This window comes from Peromyscus eremicus, chromosome 1, assembly GCF_949786415.1.
Source record: "Peromyscus eremicus chromosome 1, PerEre_H2_v1, whole genome shotgun sequence".
Taxonomy (NCBI): Eukaryota; Metazoa; Chordata; class Mammalia; order Rodentia; family Cricetidae; genus Peromyscus; species Peromyscus eremicus.
The window spans coordinates 89,800,084-89,818,561 of record NC_081416.1 but is presented as its reverse complement, the minus strand read 5'-3'; the positions used below and the strand labels follow the sequence as shown (position 1 = coordinate 89,818,561).

The 18,478-nt window shown below is 46.9% G+C and overlaps 1 protein-coding gene across 2 annotated transcripts in view; it reads left to right on the top strand.

Annotated features, from left to right (window-relative positions):
• The first annotated feature begins 8,385 nt into the window (after positions 1 to 8,385).
• Parva (parvin alpha) overlaps positions 8,386 to 18,478 on the top strand; it is a 155,123-nt gene continuing 145,030 nt past the window's right edge. Inside the window, exon 1 of one of the 2 annotated variants that reach the window (XM_059268737.1) lies at positions 8,386 to 8,617. In XM_059268737.1, the coding sequence (XP_059124720.1) occupies positions 8,482 to 8,617 (136 nt within the window). In that variant the 5' untranslated portion in view covers positions 8,386 to 8,481. The remainder of the gene's footprint in view (positions 8,618 to 18,478) is intronic. The other variant, XM_059268746.1, reaches the window with a different exon arrangement.

Sequence of the window (18,478 nt, the reverse complement as noted above, 5' to 3'; positions counted from 1 at the left end):
CACCTATGTTAGCCTGTCTCCTAGGCCTAGGAGACAGGTGGTGTCTCTGGTGTCTCTGTAAGAGTGTTTGTCTTAATTCAGGAGACTCAGTGATTGGTGTGAAATGCTTTTTCCTGTCTGCCTTTTGGCTTTGGATGCTAGAGAAGTATATCAGATAAAATACACTGTTAGAAGTTCTTGGGGAAGGTATGAGAGCACACAAGAAGTTCATAGCAGGAAACAGCCGATATATTAAAAGCCGAATAACACTAAATACTCCCTGAGATTTGGAATAACACTAAATACTCCCTGAGATTTGGATTCCTCTGGAAGAATTCCTTGATTCTTCCTGCTAGCTTTGTCATAATCAGCTGAATTTCTACTTCATATTTCTGCCGTGGCTTGTAGCAACAAAACAAGTGGATTATGTTGTCCTCCTCTGGACTCTGCATACTCAAATGTACAGGAGCTTGTGAACTGTAGTGACATTTTTCTTCCAGGGGAGATGTAAACATCTGCCTACTCTATAAGGTCAAGGACAAACCAAAGTTCACCCTGGGAAACCAATGAGTTCATCGGACTCCCTTACAGAGCAGGAGTGTAGAGGGCTCAAAGCAGCCACCCTGTAAAGTCTGCACCTAGGATGGACGATGGCTACCCTTAGCTGCATAGATAAAGTCCCTTTCTATTAACCTTTCCTGGACTATATACTCTATCACTTCCCCAGACCCAGAAGGCATGTGCCATTAGGCAAAACTGCAAACAAATGGCTGGGAAGGGTGGCTGGACTATTAGATGAGAGTCCAGTGACCTTCCCCTCCCCCTCCTATGGAAGAGTGTCAACAGTTCACAGGCCCAATTGTGATGGGTTCTTAAAAGGCTGATCTGATGAAGATGACATCTGCTTTGCTTGGAGGACCATGTTCTATAGCACGTACTCACAAACACATGTGCACTTATACATCTATAAATATGTATTCATATACGCACATAAGCTTAACTGCTGCTACTGTTCTTAGCCATGTTCTCAAGTCATCCATTGGCTGACTTACATCTCAGCTACTGATATTAGAGATTTGCTTCTGTAGCTGGTAGTCAGCTATTATACTCAGGGAGAGAAATCCCTCTGTATGTCTACAGTTCACGTGAGACTCCTAGCTAAGTGCATCATCTGTTTCAAGAACCTGGAGCTCTTCCCCACCCAAAGTCCATTTGTGTAACCCTCAAAGACATCCCACCTCTGGCTGGGTGGGATGCTGTACACACTTAATCCCAGCACTTGAAAAGCAGAGGCAGATGGATCTCTGTGAGTTGGAGGCTGGCCTGGTCTATAGGGTGAGTTCTAGACTATTTGGGGCTACACAGTGAGACCCTGTCTCAGAAAACAAAACAAAATTCATCCCACCCTCTGTCTACTATGTTCCCAAACATGCTTGAGGCCTCCCATCTTCTTCTTCCCATGCCCATTGGCAGGCTGGCCTTCCAAGGCCACCACTACAACCCAGAGCCCTTAGTATGCACAGCAAGGCTTTTTATAACCACACCAACAACTCTAGAACACACCTGTATTCAGATGTTTTTTTTCTCAAAAGGACATTGATCTTCCTAGACTAGTACCCATTATTCTTCAGAGTACATGCCAGAAGACTGGCTTTCAAAGGCCTCTGCTAAGACCCCAGAGTCCCTAAGGAGGATACGTAGATGACCCCTCATATTAGAACTATGCCCCTCCTCCCACTTTCCAGAGTCTTTCATACCACACACATGGCCTTACTTCTGAAAGCACACTTCCATATCCGTGATCAGAGAGACTCTGGCAGGCTCTTCTGGTCCCTCCCCATGTATGTCACTGTGGTCAACAAGTTCTGGTTACAGATCGGGACCCAGATCTCTGGGTAAAATGCTCATTCCAGGTTACAGTCACATGACTCTTAGATGTGTGTTAGCTTCCTGGGCCTGCCTGAGTCGCTCAGAGCAGTAGAGACCGACTGCCCTTGGGTGTAGACACTGGGAGTACAAAACCCTGGTGTCTGTTGAGCCAGAGTGCCTCAAGATTCTAAGTGAGGATCCTTCTATGCCTCTGCCAAGCCCTCCTTGGCTTGTGACCATCGGCTTCCTATCATGCCCTCTCTGTTCTTGCCTGTGTCCAGATGTTCCTCATCTCATAAAGACATCAGCCTTCTTGGATGGGCTGGCCACCATACTTCAGGGGCATGCTCACTGGCAGAATGACCTTCAAAGACCACCCCTAGTACTTTAGGGTCCATAAAGGGTCTGAGGTCCTTCTAACTGTGTCTTCAATAATCCGATTTCCAAGTATGGTCTGACTCTGAGGGGACACTTGTAGGGAAACCTTCCCCTGGCATGAATCTTGTGAGTTTTGCCGTAACCTGTTCTGAGACGGCTAGCTAGCCTTCATGCTTAGCTTGGAAGAAATATGATCTTTTTAAAAGGAACATGGAAAAATACAAGGAAAACGCTGTGAAAGTAAAGTTGACAGCTGTGTGACAAGTAAAAGATTACACACACAATTTATGAACTCTGTCTGAACCGAGCTCTGAATGCCAATCTTCACTCATTATCTCAACATCTTAGTTACTTTTCCAGTGTTCTCCCAATGGCTGTGCTGTGCGATCCTCCATTTGCTGAACTCTAATGTCAAGTGCGTTCTTTTATTTCTCCCCAAGGAGTGGCTGGACCTGAAGACATTCAATACTGTTCACTCACTCACCTCCCAGTAGAAAGGCTTCATTTTTTGTGCATTTTAATTTGATTTATACATTTTAAACCCCACAAAGACTTGTTTGTTATTTTGGATAGGTATTATGATTTTGGACCTGTGTGTAGCTTACTCTTGTATTTTTATTTACTTACTACATTTTAAATTTTAATTAATGTGGGAGTTGGTTGGGTACAAGCCTCATGGTGTGTATGAGGAGAGCAAAGGACCAGCTACTTTGTGGAGCCCAGGGATCGAACTTAGGTCGTCAGCCTTGGCAGCAAGTGCCTTTACCCTTTGAGCCATCTTACTCCCCCCACCTTTGTTTTTTGGAGGCAAGGTCTTGCTATATATCTCTGGTGAGGCCTCAAGCCTGTGGTGATCTCAAGCTCTGCCTCCTAAGTGCTGAAACTACAGGTAAGTGTCGCCATATGGGGCTTGCTAGTGTGTGTGTGTGTGTGTGTGTGTGTGTGTGTGTGTGTGTGTGTGTGATGCACGCATGTGAGAGTTTGGATACCTGTGCATCTATCTCTCTATCATTCTCCATGTAACTGCCTTTAGATAGGGTCTCCCAATGAACTGGAAACTTGCTGCCTTGGCTAGGCTAGCTGGTCAGCAAGTTCTCCAAATCTTCCTATCTCTGCTCCTTTAGCCTCAATGAACAGCCTTTCCCTGCCTTTTATGTGGGTGCTAGGGATCTGAACTCAGGTGTAGCTGGAGTTTTCCTGCCTGGCCCACAGTCAGGATAAATCTCTCTCACCTGCCAGTTCCACAGCCTCAGACCCGACCAAGTAAACACAGAGACTTATATTGGTTACAAACTGTATGGCTGTGGCAGGCTTCTTGCTAACTGTTCTTACAGCTTAAATTAATCCATTTCCATAAATCTATGCCTTGCCACATGGCTCGTGGCTTACCAGTATCTTCCCATGCTGTTTGTAATCGTGGTGGCTGGCAGTGTCTCTCTGACTCAGCCTTCTACTTCCCAGCTTTATTCTCCTACTTGTCCTGCCTAAACTTCCTGCCTAGCCAATGGCCAATCAGTGTTTTATTTATTGACTAATTAGCAACACATTTGCCATACAGAACATCCCACAGTACTCAGGTCCTCATACTTGCATAGCAAGCACCCTTACTCACTGAGCCATTTCCCTAGCTCCTCTTTACAAAAATTTAGTTTTAAATTTCTTCTTTGAGACTTTCATGTAAGGATACAATGTATTTTGATCACGTCTACTCAGCAACTTCCAGACAACTCCTTAAAAGTTCATTTCCTCTCTTGGTAACCCACTGAGTCAAGTTAGTTCTGCCTGTATGCGCATGGGTTCTGCCTGTATGCGCATGGGTTCTGCCTGTATGTGCATGGGTTCTGCCTGTATGCACATGGGTTCTGCCTGTATGTGCATGAGTTCTGCCTGTGTGTGCATTGGTTAGGGGATGTCCAATGGGGCCTGGGCAATACATGAACCACCTTGTGAAACACACAGGTGGGTGTTGGGCTCTTGAGGGAAGAGGACCAGACTGACAGAAGCATGCCTGGGAAGAGCACAGGACTAGAAAGAAATATGATCCCCCAAGGAAAGTCTGGTGACGGTTTAGGACCTGTGGATCTTTGAGTGGTGTGGGCCACTCAGAGGCTAGAGAAGAGGCCTCCAGAAAAAGTATCATACAGAGCACAGAGTACCATGACTTTGTTTAAAAAGTTAGTCAGGCTAAGGAGATGGCCTGTGGGTGAGAGTACTTGTGCTTAAGTATGGGGACCTGAGTTCAAATTCTCAGCACCCACATAAAAATCTGGGTATGTGGGGCAAGAAAGATGGTTCAGCAGTTAAGAGCATTGGCTACTCCTCCAGAGGACATGCGTTTGACTCCCAGCACCCACATGGCAGCTCACAACAGTCTGTAACTCTAGTTCCAGGGGATCCAATGCCCTCTTCTGGACTCCAAGGTATGCACCTAGTGTACATTCACACATTCAGGGAAAACACCCAGACACGGTGTCTTTTTTAAAGCTGGGTGTGGCTATGTGATCCCCAGCACTGTGAAGGACAGAAGTGGGAGGACTGTGGGGTTTCCTAGCCACCAACAAAGTTCAGTTTCAGTCGGAGACCATCTTCAAGAGAAGAGAGTGGAGCGACAAAGCAGGGGAGCTCTGCTGGTAGGGGTGGAAACGGACTGTTTACCGTCCAAACTGCCAAAAGCCTCAGCATGCATTCACCAATCCTAGATATTCGAGCACGATCCTTAGCCAAATTCACACACACACACACACACACACACACACACACACACACACACACACACTGAGAGAGGTCTGTCTCTGTCCAGATTCGGAAACCCTATCAGCATCCATGTCTTATCTTCCCACTCCAATACCCTGTCAAGACTGTGCCAAGGAAGAGCCCCTCGTCAGTGTACAAGCTCAGTTCTGCTGTCTGCACAGCTAGTTGATGGCATGTTCTAGGAGGCAGTGTTCAACCATCAAGACTGACTTCCTTTCAGCTGTGCTCAGTGGCTTCCGAAGTATATAGAAGACTATAACATTTTCCGAGAGGGTTGTGTATAGATAAGTCCATACATGGGCAACTTAAAGATCTCCATGAATAGCTTGATGCTGCTGTGTTTCGGACATCTTCAGTGCACACAGAAAGTTAGCAGCAATTTGTGACAGACCCACAGAATGTTAGAGCCAGAAGCAGCCTGCAACACTAACACGTGGACCACTTACATTAACATCACCTGATGATATTTTAACAATCCCTACCCTTTGGTTTCATCTCGAATTATTTGAGTCAGAATCTCTGGAAACAATACTGGTTAATACTCAAACAAACTCATAGGAGATGGCAGTGCCCCATCAGACTCAAGAATCACTATTCTATTCCAACCACCTCCTTTAGTAGAGGAAGAAACAGAGACTCAGAGAAGGCTTTTGAGCTGTGTGGATTAGACACCGCAACCAGAGCTTATACTGTGCAAGTATAGAAAATGTCTTCTTGTGTCTGAGATTCTGGGCAAGAAGGGTTAGTGATATAATTGAAGCACAACTTCACTGTGGCCTGCCTCAGTGTTTCCTGAGTGTGTGTGTGTGTGTGTGTGTGTGTGTGTGTGTGTGTGTAGAAATTGTCCCAGGCTAGTAGATACCTCAACTCCTCTTCTGCTTGGTAAGAGGCACCAGGAAAATTATTATGTTCCAGAAAGGTCAAATGCAAGTCTTGAGTGGACATAAGTGAATCCACACTCTGCTGGGACCCCATGGTTCTCAGGAACCTGTGCTAGTCAGTGTGCGAGTTAGAACACACAATGGTGAATGGTTCCAAGAAGGCTTTAGTAGCAGTGTCTTCTCAAATGGAAGCACAGCTGGCCTTGCCGGAACTTCATGTGGGGATGGGAAGAGATGCAAGATCCCAAGAGTTTTCATGCCTAGACTATCACATGGTCTTTGAGACCGTCTCGCTAGCCATGGAACTGACTATGACATTAAACCCCTTCTCCTGTCTTCACTTCCTAGGGGGCTGGGATTATGGGTGTGTACTATCATGTGTAGCCCAGGTGACCTCTTGAGGACACTTCTTTATTCACTCTGGATACTTGGAGTCTCTCTGTCTCTTTCTGTCTCTGTCTCTCTCTGTCTCTGTCTTTCTCTGTCTCTCTCTCTCACATACACACACACACATACACACACACACACACATACACACACACACACACACACACACATGACAGATCATGCCCTCTGTCCCTCTGTCTCTCTGAGTGCATGTTGTGCTGCTTAGTTTTGGGTGAACTTGACACAATTGAGAAAATGCCCCCATCACGTTGGCCTGGAAGCAAGCCTGTGAGGCATCTTCTTGGTTGATATGGAATAGCCCATCCCATTACATGTGGTGCCACCCTTGGGCAGGTGTTCCTGGGTTGTATAATAAAGCAAACTGAGCAAGCCAGTAGAAGCCAGCCAGTAAGTAAGCAGTGTTCCTCCATGGTCTCTGCGTCAGCTCCTGCCTTGACTTCCCTCCATGTTGGACTACAACCCAGGAGGTGAAATAACACCCTCCCCCCAGTTGCTTCTGGTTCTAGTCCTTACCCGAGCAATAGGAAGTAAGTTAAGACACATGTAGCCCTCATCAACATGTGTGTCACTCATCAGCATGCCTGGGGCTGAAAACAGACACCCCTGCCAGGATGTGGCATGACCAGCAAGCCTAGTGCCCAGGCACTGGACCATGGTTTCTCCAGCTCAGTCCAAACTCTTGCTCCCTTTGAGTCAGGTGTTTAGTCAGATTCTATCAGTGTGGCTAGAGGACAGGTGTGTGTGTGTGTGTGTGTGTGTGTGTGTGTGTGTGTGTGTGTGTTGTAGAGCGCCCTCCTCAAAGCATAATAGCCATCCTCCTCTTCTAGGCAGCTGTGAGTACTTGCAAAGTAACCGCTCCCACACACAGACACCTAGAGATGGGGCCTGTTTCCTTATAGATGTTTCCTTATAGAAGGAGGGAGCTGGGAGAGTCATTGGGGTCCCTTCTCAATTCTGGCCACTCCCTCCTGCAACCCCCATACATAATTCTGCCCTAATTGCCCAGGGTCTCTGCAGGTGCTAGAGTAGTAGGCTGTACAAGGGTAGCTGAAGGGGGCTCCATTTACACAGTCAGGAGAACTCATCCATGCTGCGGTAGGACTTTCCAATAGTGCGGCTGCTTTGGGGTCACCCACAATCCTGTAGGTAACCCCCTCACCCAGGCTCAGTAACTAAGTCTGATAAACTCATTGCCCCGCCCCCAAATTTGACTTTAGTGGAATTGTAGTTTGTTAGCAGTTCTCTGTAAGGAGGGGTAATTTGTTTCTGTTTCATCAGGGAAAGAGCTGTGGAAACAGTATTTAACTCTTGGCTGGTGAGTTACCAAGGTGCCCTGCAAGCATGGGAAAGAGATAGGCAAACACAAAAGCCAAGCCAGAACTTAGGACGAAGAAGCACACTAGCCAGCATGAGTCTTTGAAACTGCCCTGTGTGACTCCAATGTCAGGCCAAAAGAGTCTGGAACTAACTCTATTGCTTTTGGCTAGATAGAGGTTAGGATGAGTGTCTCGCAGGAGTCCATGGTTGTGCCTGCCTCACCTGTATTTCTATATCTGCTCTTTTCATACAAGCAATTACGATGCCAGACCCATGGATGCTTTGCAAGAATAAGCTGGGTCTCTGTCTTGGACTTCCAGCTTTAGTTGAGTGTGGAGAGAGGGTCGAAGCCCGCAGATTCCTGCAGAAGTCTGTTGGGACCAGAGCCCATTTTGGTTCGTTGACTTCTTCAAGATACGAGAATGCTATCAATACAGGGACCTATGCAAGGGGTAGAGCAAGCGAACCCCAGCAGCAAGGTTGATTCCCTGCGGATCCTGACTTGTGCCAAGCCGTGTGTATGTGTGTGTATGTGTGTGTGTGTGTGTGTGTGTGTGTGTGTGTGTGTGTGTGCAGGGCAGGGGAAAAATGAAGGCTTCCAGGCTCCAGATAAGGCTTCATGTCCCCCTTGCACGCACGTGTCCCTGCATGCATCGACCCCAGCAAGCGGCAGGCCTGGGCATCCTCGCAGCCGGGACAGCCCGGGGCGCGGGGCCCCAGGCGCAGCAGCTCCTTGCAGGGCGGAGGGCGGCGCGAGGGAGGGAGCGAGGGACGGGAAAGGCGAGCGAGCTGCCTCAAATGCCTGGAATAATTCCGCTTCCGTTTGGAAAGCCGCAGCCTCAGTCCCGCCGCCGCCCGCCGCGGCCGCCCAGCTCCAACTCCGCGTCCCGCCGCCATGGCCACCTCTCCGCAGAAGTCTCCCTCGGTCCCCAAATCTCCTACCCCCAAGTCGCCTCCGTCCCGCAAGAAGGATGACTCGTTCTTGGGGAAACTCGGAGGGACGCTGGCCCGGAGGAAGAAAGCCAAGGAAGGTAGGAACGGCCGAGGCCGCGAGCATTGCGGGGACCCGGGAGCCTGGGGGTGGGGGACCCCCTGGCAGTGCCGGGGCGCGCCTCGCACTGTCCCCGCGTCGCCTTCCGGGCCTCGGATGGGACAGTGTCCTCGCTGGGCCACACACGGAGCCCAGGCTTCGGACGACTGTGGTCCCAGAGCCCAGGCCCAGCCGGTCCCCTGCGCCCTCCGCTAGGCCGCTGTCCCCGCCCTCTGCGTGCCCGAGGGCTGGCATTTGCCAAGTTGCTGCTGGAAAGTTTTCTCCTGCTCCGTCACTCCCCGCTCTCAGCCTTCATTGGTCTCCGCAGCGCCTTCGTTTCCCGGGAGCCTTCGGGTCCTTTACTGCAGCGGCGCTGGCCTCCTTGGATCTCTCGCAGGTCCCCTGGGCTTGTGTGGACAGTGATGATTTATATCAAATGCTTGTTGACTGAAAGAGTGAGGAACGCGCCGAGGTGGAGGGAAGGATAAACTGACTACACCTAAGGGCCATGACCCTGCTGTGAACCCGGGCATTCCTTTCCGAGCTTTTATTTAAAAAACAAACAAAACAGCAATAACAAAACCCCCAAACACTTTCCTTTTCCCACCATGGTGTTTCGGAGCAATCTTGTTTTTTTGTTTTGTTTTGTTTTGTTTTGTTTTGTTTTGTTTCCAAAATAGTTTCTGTGTAAAATACTTTGTTCTGTAGGCAGAGTTAGCAACTTGCTTTTGGGTGTGTAAAAGGAAGTGATGGTTCTCAAAAATCAACATGGTGATAGTTGTATGAATAAGAGCTGTAGGATTAGAATGCTTTCTTTTTTTGGCAGCACTGGTATTGAACCTAGAGGGCCTTGGAGCTACTGCGGGAGTACCACCCTCTTGTGCTTTTCTTTTGAGACACCAAGTCGCCTGGCCAACCTTGAGCTTACTCTGTAGCCCAGGCAGGACCTTGTGGTCCTCCTGCCTCAGCTCCAAAGCAGTTGAGATTACAGGCCTGCCCTACCAGACCTGGTTTGCTGTTGATGGATTGTTCTTGTCTGTGGTACTGGAGGTTGGTTTTAGAGCCTCAGTGATGTTAGGCGAGTACTCCACCACTCTGTGGTATCCCAAGCCCCCAGATCATTTCAAGAGACTGATTAGTAGTGGGTCTGAGGTGATGAACTAAGAAATGTCTCATGTTCTTAGTCTCCTGAAGTATGGAAGCCACTTTGCTGTTTAATTAGCAAACTCAATGCAAGAGCTAGGTGTTGTTTAGATTGCAGGAAGAGTCTACAACTATACCCCCCAGCCCCTGCAGTTAATGTTACAGCTAGCTCCCCCTTATCAGTGGGGCAATTGCTCCAAGCTGCCCAGCGGATGGCCAATACTATGAGCTGTACTGAACCTGATAGATAGTATGCTTCTTCCTATACATGTCTATGGTGAAGTTTAACCTGTATGTTAGGTACAGTCAAGGATGTTAACATGGCTGGGTTGGGATGGCTCAGTGGGTAAAGGCACTTGCCACACCAGACTTGTGATTTGAATCCTACAATAAAGGTGGAAGGAAAGAACTGACTCTTCAAAGTTGTCCTCTGACCCGTGCCAGAATGCCCACATACGTGCATCATGCACACACACAATAATGATAATAATAACAGATAGTACTTACTATTGCAGACATTGCAATGCTAGGACAGTCAGGCTGATAATTGAGCCAATAACAAAGATGGCTACTAAGTTACCAATGCCTAGTAGCATATACAATGTGAAGCCACAGGACTTCTACCCCAGGCAGGAAGGTGTAGAATGATGCAAATTATCATCAGGCTAATCAGAATGGTGTGCGATGTAAAACTTAGGAGTTATTTCTGGAATGTTCCATTTAGTATTTTGCAACCACAGTTGACCACAGATCTCTGATACCACAGAAGTGGAAATTGTGGACAAGTGTTTTGGTAAACCCTGATTAATGTATAGTGGGTGACTGATTATGAGATCCTAGCTTAGGAAGTCCTTTTTCTATATTGTATTCCTGGTATGAGTGGTCCACCCACCTGCTGATTGACAACTCAGAATTACTGAGGCTCCTAACTAACTAGAAGTGTTCATCCCACTGTTACCAGCTATGAGAAAGGTTTGAATTAGCCCAAAGATGATCAGATTGTCCCTGATACTATCTTGGAGTCTGATGTGGCATTGGCCATTTTAAAATAGATTGTAGTACTTTCTGGAGTCTAATCTTCAGTATCCGCTCTCCCTTCAGCTGGTCCTCAGGGACATGATCTTAAGGCTCTTTGGCATCCTGTCTTTTCCGTTCATCAGAGCCCTGAGGAAACAGAAGGTCAACTTGGATGGGATTTTGAAAATAATTGATGAAGGAGTGTGGGGAGAGAGTGAGTCTGGAGGGAGTGAAGCTCTGTGGGAATGTGTGTTGTTTGACATGAGCCAGCCATGTCAAGGACTAAGGCCTTGGACCCTTGGGAAGCTGGCAAAGCTTTTCCCCTAGATCAGGCTCAGAACAACGGCCAAGCCTTCTTCTGGTCTGAGTGCAAACGTTGACAATGTGCACAAGTATGAGTATTATGAACGATTGACCAGTGTGTTCAAACACATCCGCAGCTTCCTCCTCCTGGATGTTTAATCCAGAGACTGCTCATCTGCAGATACCTCCTACCAAGCCTGGCTAACCCCTCCTCCTGTGCTGTCCATAATAAACTTGCTGAAGTTCTGATTTCCTGCTTAGTTGGTGCCACTTTACCAGAGAGTGCATGGCCCACCTGATCCCAGCTTTTCTGTACGTGTGTCTGTTCTTTCCTCATTCCCTCAACACCTCAGTCAGCTTTCTGTGACCCAAGCAGCATGTGCTGCAGTGAAAGAGTTATTTACAGAGCCATAGGCAAGACAGGATGTTGCAATAGCAGGCATGTCCAACCTTTCTGTGTTGTGACATGATGTCACCTGTAACATTGATGATTGAAAGCCACCCAATTGAGTTATCCCCTCCCCCAAGAATTGTCATAGAGGTCTTCATAATGTTTTAAGTGGGCTTATGGTTTTGCATTAGGCTACATTGATAGCCTTCCTTGGTTGTGGGTAGCCTATGACCCACAAGCTCTCAGCTGTAGTGACTTCAGGCTGGGTCTTGCTCTGTGTCATGTGTGATTCACAACTCTGTGCTGTGAGGAATCTGCCCTCTGTTTTCGCTCTCAGTCTTCATGACTCCTCAGAATCCTGTGCATTGATGTGCTTAGAAACCATCCTAAGGCTTCAGCATGGGTTTCCCATGGGACCAAGAACCACTCTTCATCATCTGATAACCTACTTGCTCTGTCCCACTGTAGGACACAAAGATTGGAAAGATATGATGTGTGTTAGAGTATTTAGGTCAATGATTTCTATAAAAAAAAAAAAAGTCTTCCTTGGGATACTTACTACATACATCATAGAATAAGTCTCATATAGAAGGTATCAAGTAAATTTCCACATTTGTGTTTCATTGTTTTGTTTTGCCAGGACTGGAGATCAAACCTCAGGTCTCCTGCATTCAAGGCAAGCATTCTATCACCAAGCTACAACCCCAGCCTTATATGTTTGGTTTTTTTGAGACATGTTCTAATGTAGCTTGGGCTGGCCTTGTACTCTCTATAGCTGAGGATGATGACTTTGAACTGCTGATCCTCCTGCCTCTACCTCCCAAGTTCTGGGATTTTAGGCATGTACCACAATACTCAGCCACTCTTGTATTTTTTTTTTTTTTTTCATAAGAAAAAACGAAACAAACAAGGGGCTGGAGAGATGGTTCGGTGATTAAGAAGAGCACTGGCTGCTCTTTCAGAGGACCAGGGTTCGATTCCTAACATCTATAGCAGGTCATCTGTATTACAACCATCTGTAACTCTAGTCCCAGGGGATCTAAACGCCCTCTTTCTGGCTTCTGCAAGTACCAGGCACACATGTGGTACACAGACATACATGTGGGGGGAAAATACCCATACACATTTAAAAAGATTTAAAAACACACAAAACCCACTGTTAGATGAACAAGGGAGAATAGGAGTTAACAATGTTTTAGCTTACAGTTTTATGTTTGACTTCTGTCCTATCCTGTTTTAATGTCTGTGACATAGGACAAGTTCCTTAAACTATCTAAGTCTCTCTTTCGTCATCTTTAACGTGAGACTAAAATTCCTTTTGTTTAGTTAGTTAGTTTTGCAGTGCTGTGACCAACCCCAGGGCCTTGTATGTGTGAGGCCAGGGCTTTACCATGGTCTCCCAGCCCCCCACTTCCTCCTGGAAGTTGTGAAGTTTAGAGAGGCCATATCATATGCATCACAAGGCACAAATAGTGGCTATTGAAATTGACAACTTACTTTTAAAGAGTCCTTGAAACTTGAAATGGTCTTTATTCTGGGCTATAGAACCTTCTATGGCTGCTGTAGGTGGCTAGTGACCATCTGAAGCCCATATGGCACTAATTTGGACCTTGTAGGAAAGGCTAAGTGGCCTTTCTTGGCAAGTCCGATCCTGTTCCCAAGATGTTACATGTGAGCTTTCGACTCGGGCCTGTGCTCAGGAATTGTAACTCAGCTAGCGTCTGTTTTGCTATGGGGATCTAATGAGTTTCCAGTCCTGCACCATTGTGAGACTAGGGCCTCTGCTCAGAGGGAGAGACAGGAAGGCTTGGGAAGGTTCACACAGAAGAGCTTGGCTTCCCTTCTGTCTCCATAGCTGTCATTCGTAATAGTAAGCGACTGAGGAACAAATTTGGAAGCAGGGAGATGAGTCAGAAGGCCCCTAGAGTGATCCAGGTGACAGACAGTGGGGTCTGACACAGAGTAGCCGCAATGGGGGTATGTGTTGAGAGTTGAATTCTGAGTGTTGTCTAAAGATACAGCGAGAGGGAATTATTGAAAGGCTGGATGGAACATCAAGGCACCAGGGCTCATCTGTCTGAACAGCTGCAAAATGGAGTTGATTTGAAGGCGATGGAGAATCCTGCAGATCCACCTGCTTTGGAAAGGAGGAGAAGGTCCTGGGTTTTGGTCTTGTCTAGGTAATGGTTCCTGTTGTACTTCCTTGGAGAGATGTTGGGTTTGGGTTTGTTCTGAGTCAAGGGGAGGGTCTAGGTGGAGATGCAGCCATGTGTATTTCAATCCATGAGGTCGAATGAGGTCATCAAGTGTGGTTATAAAATAGAGGACATCCAAGGACTGAGAGGCCTACGGGTTACCCAAACTCCGAAGCTGGGAGATGAGGAACCAGAGAAAGACGGAAGAGGCCAGGAGCATTAAGAGGGAAACTGGGCTAATACGGAATCCCGAGACCAAACAGAGAGCCAGTTTTATTATTTAGGTGACTTCCCGGGCCAAGGGCTCCTGGAGACGGTCAACATTGTTCAGCTTGAGTCCTTAAATCATCTCCCGTACCTTGTTCTCGCTGAATTTGGTCCTGGTGTCTCTCCACTTTTCAGATCCCTTCTCTAGCTGCTCTTCTGCTCAGTAGTTCTTCCTGCCTCCCTGGATCCTACCCACCCCCCCATCCCCCACCCCAGCCCACAACACACATGTACACCATTATCTTACTTGCTCCCTCACCTATCATCTGCCCATGATGATTCTCACATATCTCAAATCTTGATCTTTCACCCGTGTTCCCAATACATCTTCCCACTGCCTTTTGGATCGTTCATGGAATCCCAGCTTTACATGCCATCAGTGGAATTATTTGTTCTACTTGTCACCGATTCATGTCCCTTCTTTCATCATCTATCAGATATATAGATGATGAAAGAAGGGACACCGATTCATGTCCCTTCTTTCATCGTCTATCAGCCACCTAAGCAGCAGTGTGTCAGGCCCTTCCTTAAATTTTTTTTAATTATTATTTATTTTATGTGCATTGGTGTGAGGGTGTCAGATCCCCTAGAACAGGAGTTACAAACAGTTGTGAGCTGCCATGTGGGTGCTGGGAATTGAACCCAGGTCCTCTGGAAGAGCAGCCAGTGCTCTTAACCACTGAGCCATCTCTCCAGCCCCCATGTCAGGCACTTTCTATTTTAGAAGTCAGTGACTTTTTTAAAGGGTCAGACAGTAAATATTTGACACTGAACCTGAAGTTTACAAAGTTTTCACCTTTTTTTTTTAGCCATTTAAAAAACATCAAGTGCTTTCTCAACACTAAGGCTGTGTAGAATAGGTAGCAAGCTGTGTGGGGGCATGGGCAGTGGGTAGCCCAGGTCCAGCCATCTAGTCCCACTGACTCCACTTTTTAAACACGACTTTCACTCAGGCTAAGTCCTGTCTTCTTTTAGGCTAGTTGTTTATTTTTAAAAATCCCCCCCCCACACTTTTTTTTTTTAAGTATTGCAGTAATTACCCAACTAGTCTATCTCTGGTCCATTTTTCTTCTTTCTTTATCTTTTGGCCAATATATTGTTTTGTTTTCGTTTGGTTTTAGATTTTTGAAACAGAGTCTCACTGTATAACCCTGGCTGGCTCATAACTTTAGGTGATCCTCCTGTCTCTGCCTGCCAAATGCAGCGATTGTAGGTGTGGGCCTCCATGCCTGAAAATATGTTGTCTAATTAGTTTCCCCAAGAGTTATTCATTTTTATTTGTGTGTGTGTGAGTGTTTTGTCTGCATGGATGTGTGTGCACCATGTACATGTACATGCCTGCAGCCCAGAAGAGGGTATTGGATCCCCTTGACTAACAGGTGCTTATGAGCACTCCATGTGAGTGCTGGGAACCAAACCTGGGTACTCTGGAAGTGGAGCCAGGCTCCTAATCACTGAGCCATCTCACTAGCACTGAAGTTTGGGGTTTATTTATTTATTGTTAGTTTACCTTTTTTTTTTTTTTTTAAACTACCTCTGTAGACCAGACTGTCCTCGAACTCACAGAGATCTGCCTGCCTCTGCCTCCCAAGAACTGGGATTAAAAGTGTGTGCCACCACCGCCTGGAGGAGTGAAGTTTTCTAATGGCTAATTTTCTTTGAAGCAATAACCATTGCCTGGCTTTGTTGTTTTACTTTTAAATGTAAAGGGAACTTCTCCCCAGGACAGATTTCTCTGCATTCCAAGCTTCTTTTGTTTCCCTTTTAAGAAATCTCCATTTTCATCACAGGAAAGACCCTTTATTCCCTAAACACATCCTGGGCTTGCTTGTGTTCTTGCCTTTGGGTTGGAGGGATGGCTCAGCCATAAAGACTAGGCTCACAACGTAGATGCTGCAGTTCTTCTATCCTGTTCATGTACTGTTTGACTTTGTTGTTGTTGTTGTTTTTCAACACAGGGTTTCTCTGTGTAGTTTTGGTGCCTGTCCTGGAACTAGCTCTGTAGACCAGGCTGGCCTCTGACTCACAGAGATCCGCCTGGCTCTGGCTCCTGAGTGCTGGGATTGAAGGCATGCACCACCACTGCCCAGCTTATTTGACATTTCTAAAAAGACCTTCTCTATTCAATAAACTCTGTTTATTCATATGACCCAGCACCCTGTAGACCAGCATGGTGGTGCAGGCTTGTAATCCTAGCATTTGCGGGGTGGGGCAAGAGGACCAGAAATTCAAGGTCATCTTCTGCTAACTTAGCAAATTCAAGACCATCTTGGGCTGTATGAAAACAAACAAACCACACAAACTCAGATGATCTCCTTCTGCATGTCTGAAGACAGTGGAAGGCTTCTGTGTGCATCAGAGCCTCTCAGACCGCCACTCCACTATGACACTAGGGACATTGCATTCGGCCCTCAATGTCTGTGCGTGGAACCCACTTTGGGGAGGCTTCTCTCTGTAGCCCTGAGTAATATTTAGCACACATCAGTAGTGGGGTTTTTGTGGGATGGATTTCCCCGTATTTACCCTGGTGTAAATTGCCCTCACTGACTGGTTATATAATTACAGTCGAGTTGCTTCTTTCTGGTGGCGTTTGCCCATTTCTAAAATTAGGGGATTAGGCTGAGTAACCTCTGGGGGCCTCGCAGTCCTTCTATGATTTCTGAGCTCTGATTTCACCAGGCTTCTCTCAGACTCCATTTTATTGTCTGCACGGGGTGGTCTGGGAATTACATCACCTCAAAGACTCTTTCTTTCCTTTGCTAATGAAGGCACCTCTATGTCAGGAGGAGGAGATGGAGACCTGGATAAGTGGGCTCCAGCCCAAGGACACCTCCATATTAGGGATTGTTCTTGTCTCCTGGAATATCTTTATTTGGCTAACAAGCGCAGTTCATAATTACGTTGCAGCCATTTGTACTGGCGAAGAGACAGGAGTCCTCCCATGGACATCCGGTGAACATCTAAAACCTCCACTCACTGTTGTGGATAAATGGGCAAAATTTGACGAGAGCCGCACAGCAAATTCAATATTAAATTACTTTAAACGTAACAGTAAAGTACTTTTAAAAACCAGGTGTAAACTTGTGAGCAGTTTCAGTATGTCGTGGAGCCTGAATCCAGTGAGAAATCCAGGTGAGGACTTCACCTGAGGGCCAGAACCCTGGATATGGACCCTCCTCAGCCTGGGCCTTGGGCCTCACCTGTCCTCTGTTTCCCCTGCAGATACCATGCAGGCAGGAGTTGTGTGTATTCTGGTCATATTTATATCCCAGGTGTCCGTCATAACACAGCGTACTTAACACCCACTCCAGGAAGTCTGTTTTTAACTGTATTGGATCATCAATGAGCATCTTCTTTACATCAAGGAAGTCCTCAGCTTACCTCAAATTTTCTTGGGTGACTTTTCTGGTCCCTGGATTCCACCTAGACCTCAACTTTTGGGCTGCATGTGTATGTGTTTAGGTTGTGAAAATGCCTCCTCTCTCTCTTCCTAGGAATATATCTTCTTTGTGAGAAGACATTCTCAGTAAGTCCTATTATTTGGCGGACCTCTGAGAGCAGAAATCAAGTCCTAGAATATGTGGGTTCTGACTGCACAGTGTGAAGGAGTTGGGTGGGTGAGGTGGTGTGGGGCAGCTGGGACTGCTTCCTCTGCTCAAGCGGCTCTGTACACGTTCATGGCCACGTGCTTCAGGGAAGGACTGAGGTGAGGTTGCTCGCTGGCCAAGGCTAGAGGGTTGGGAGCAGTAAGACGTAGGCAGACCAGACCTCTCTGAGATTCAGAATTATTTCACTCCGGTCTGTTCTTCCTCTCACCTCCTGTATCCTTTCTTACCTGTCTCAACATCTCCCACCCCACCCCAAAGTGCAGAGCTTAAGGAACTATGAATGAACCAGAAGCAGGGCCCCCTCAGCAAGAGTCCTGCCCATCAATCAATCATGATAGCTAATTAGGTGATGTGGCACCAGCCTGTAACCCCAGCTACCTGGGAGGTGAGTCGTGAAAGTCTCAAGTTCAAGTACTGTCTATGGTGCTTTGAGAAACCAGTCTCAAAATGAAACAATAAGACCAGATGTGGTGGCTTGTTCAAGGCTAGCCTGGTCTGCAGAGCCAGTTCCAGGACAGTCAGGGCTACACAGAGAAACCCTGTCTCAACAAACAAAAAACAACAAGGAGCTGACTAAAAGGCCCAGACAAACAACAACAAAACCCACAGGTGTCTGGAGACCATGGGACAGCTTGGAGTGTTGTTACCCAGGCACCAATCACTGCCTTTTGAGATAGTGTCTCTCATTGGCCTAGAACTTGCCAAGTAGACTAGCCTAGCTGGCCAGTGAGCTCTAGGGACCCATCTGTCTCCATCTCCCTTCTAAGGCTAGGATGATGAGCACACACTATCACATCATTTTGGCTTTTATTGATGTATGTGGGTTCTGGGGATTGAACTCAGGTCTTTGTGCTTGCAAGAAAGTATTTTACTGACTGAGCCTTCTCAGCTTCCTTCCTTTGACAAGTGAATTGTTGCACGTGTTCTTTACCTGTGAC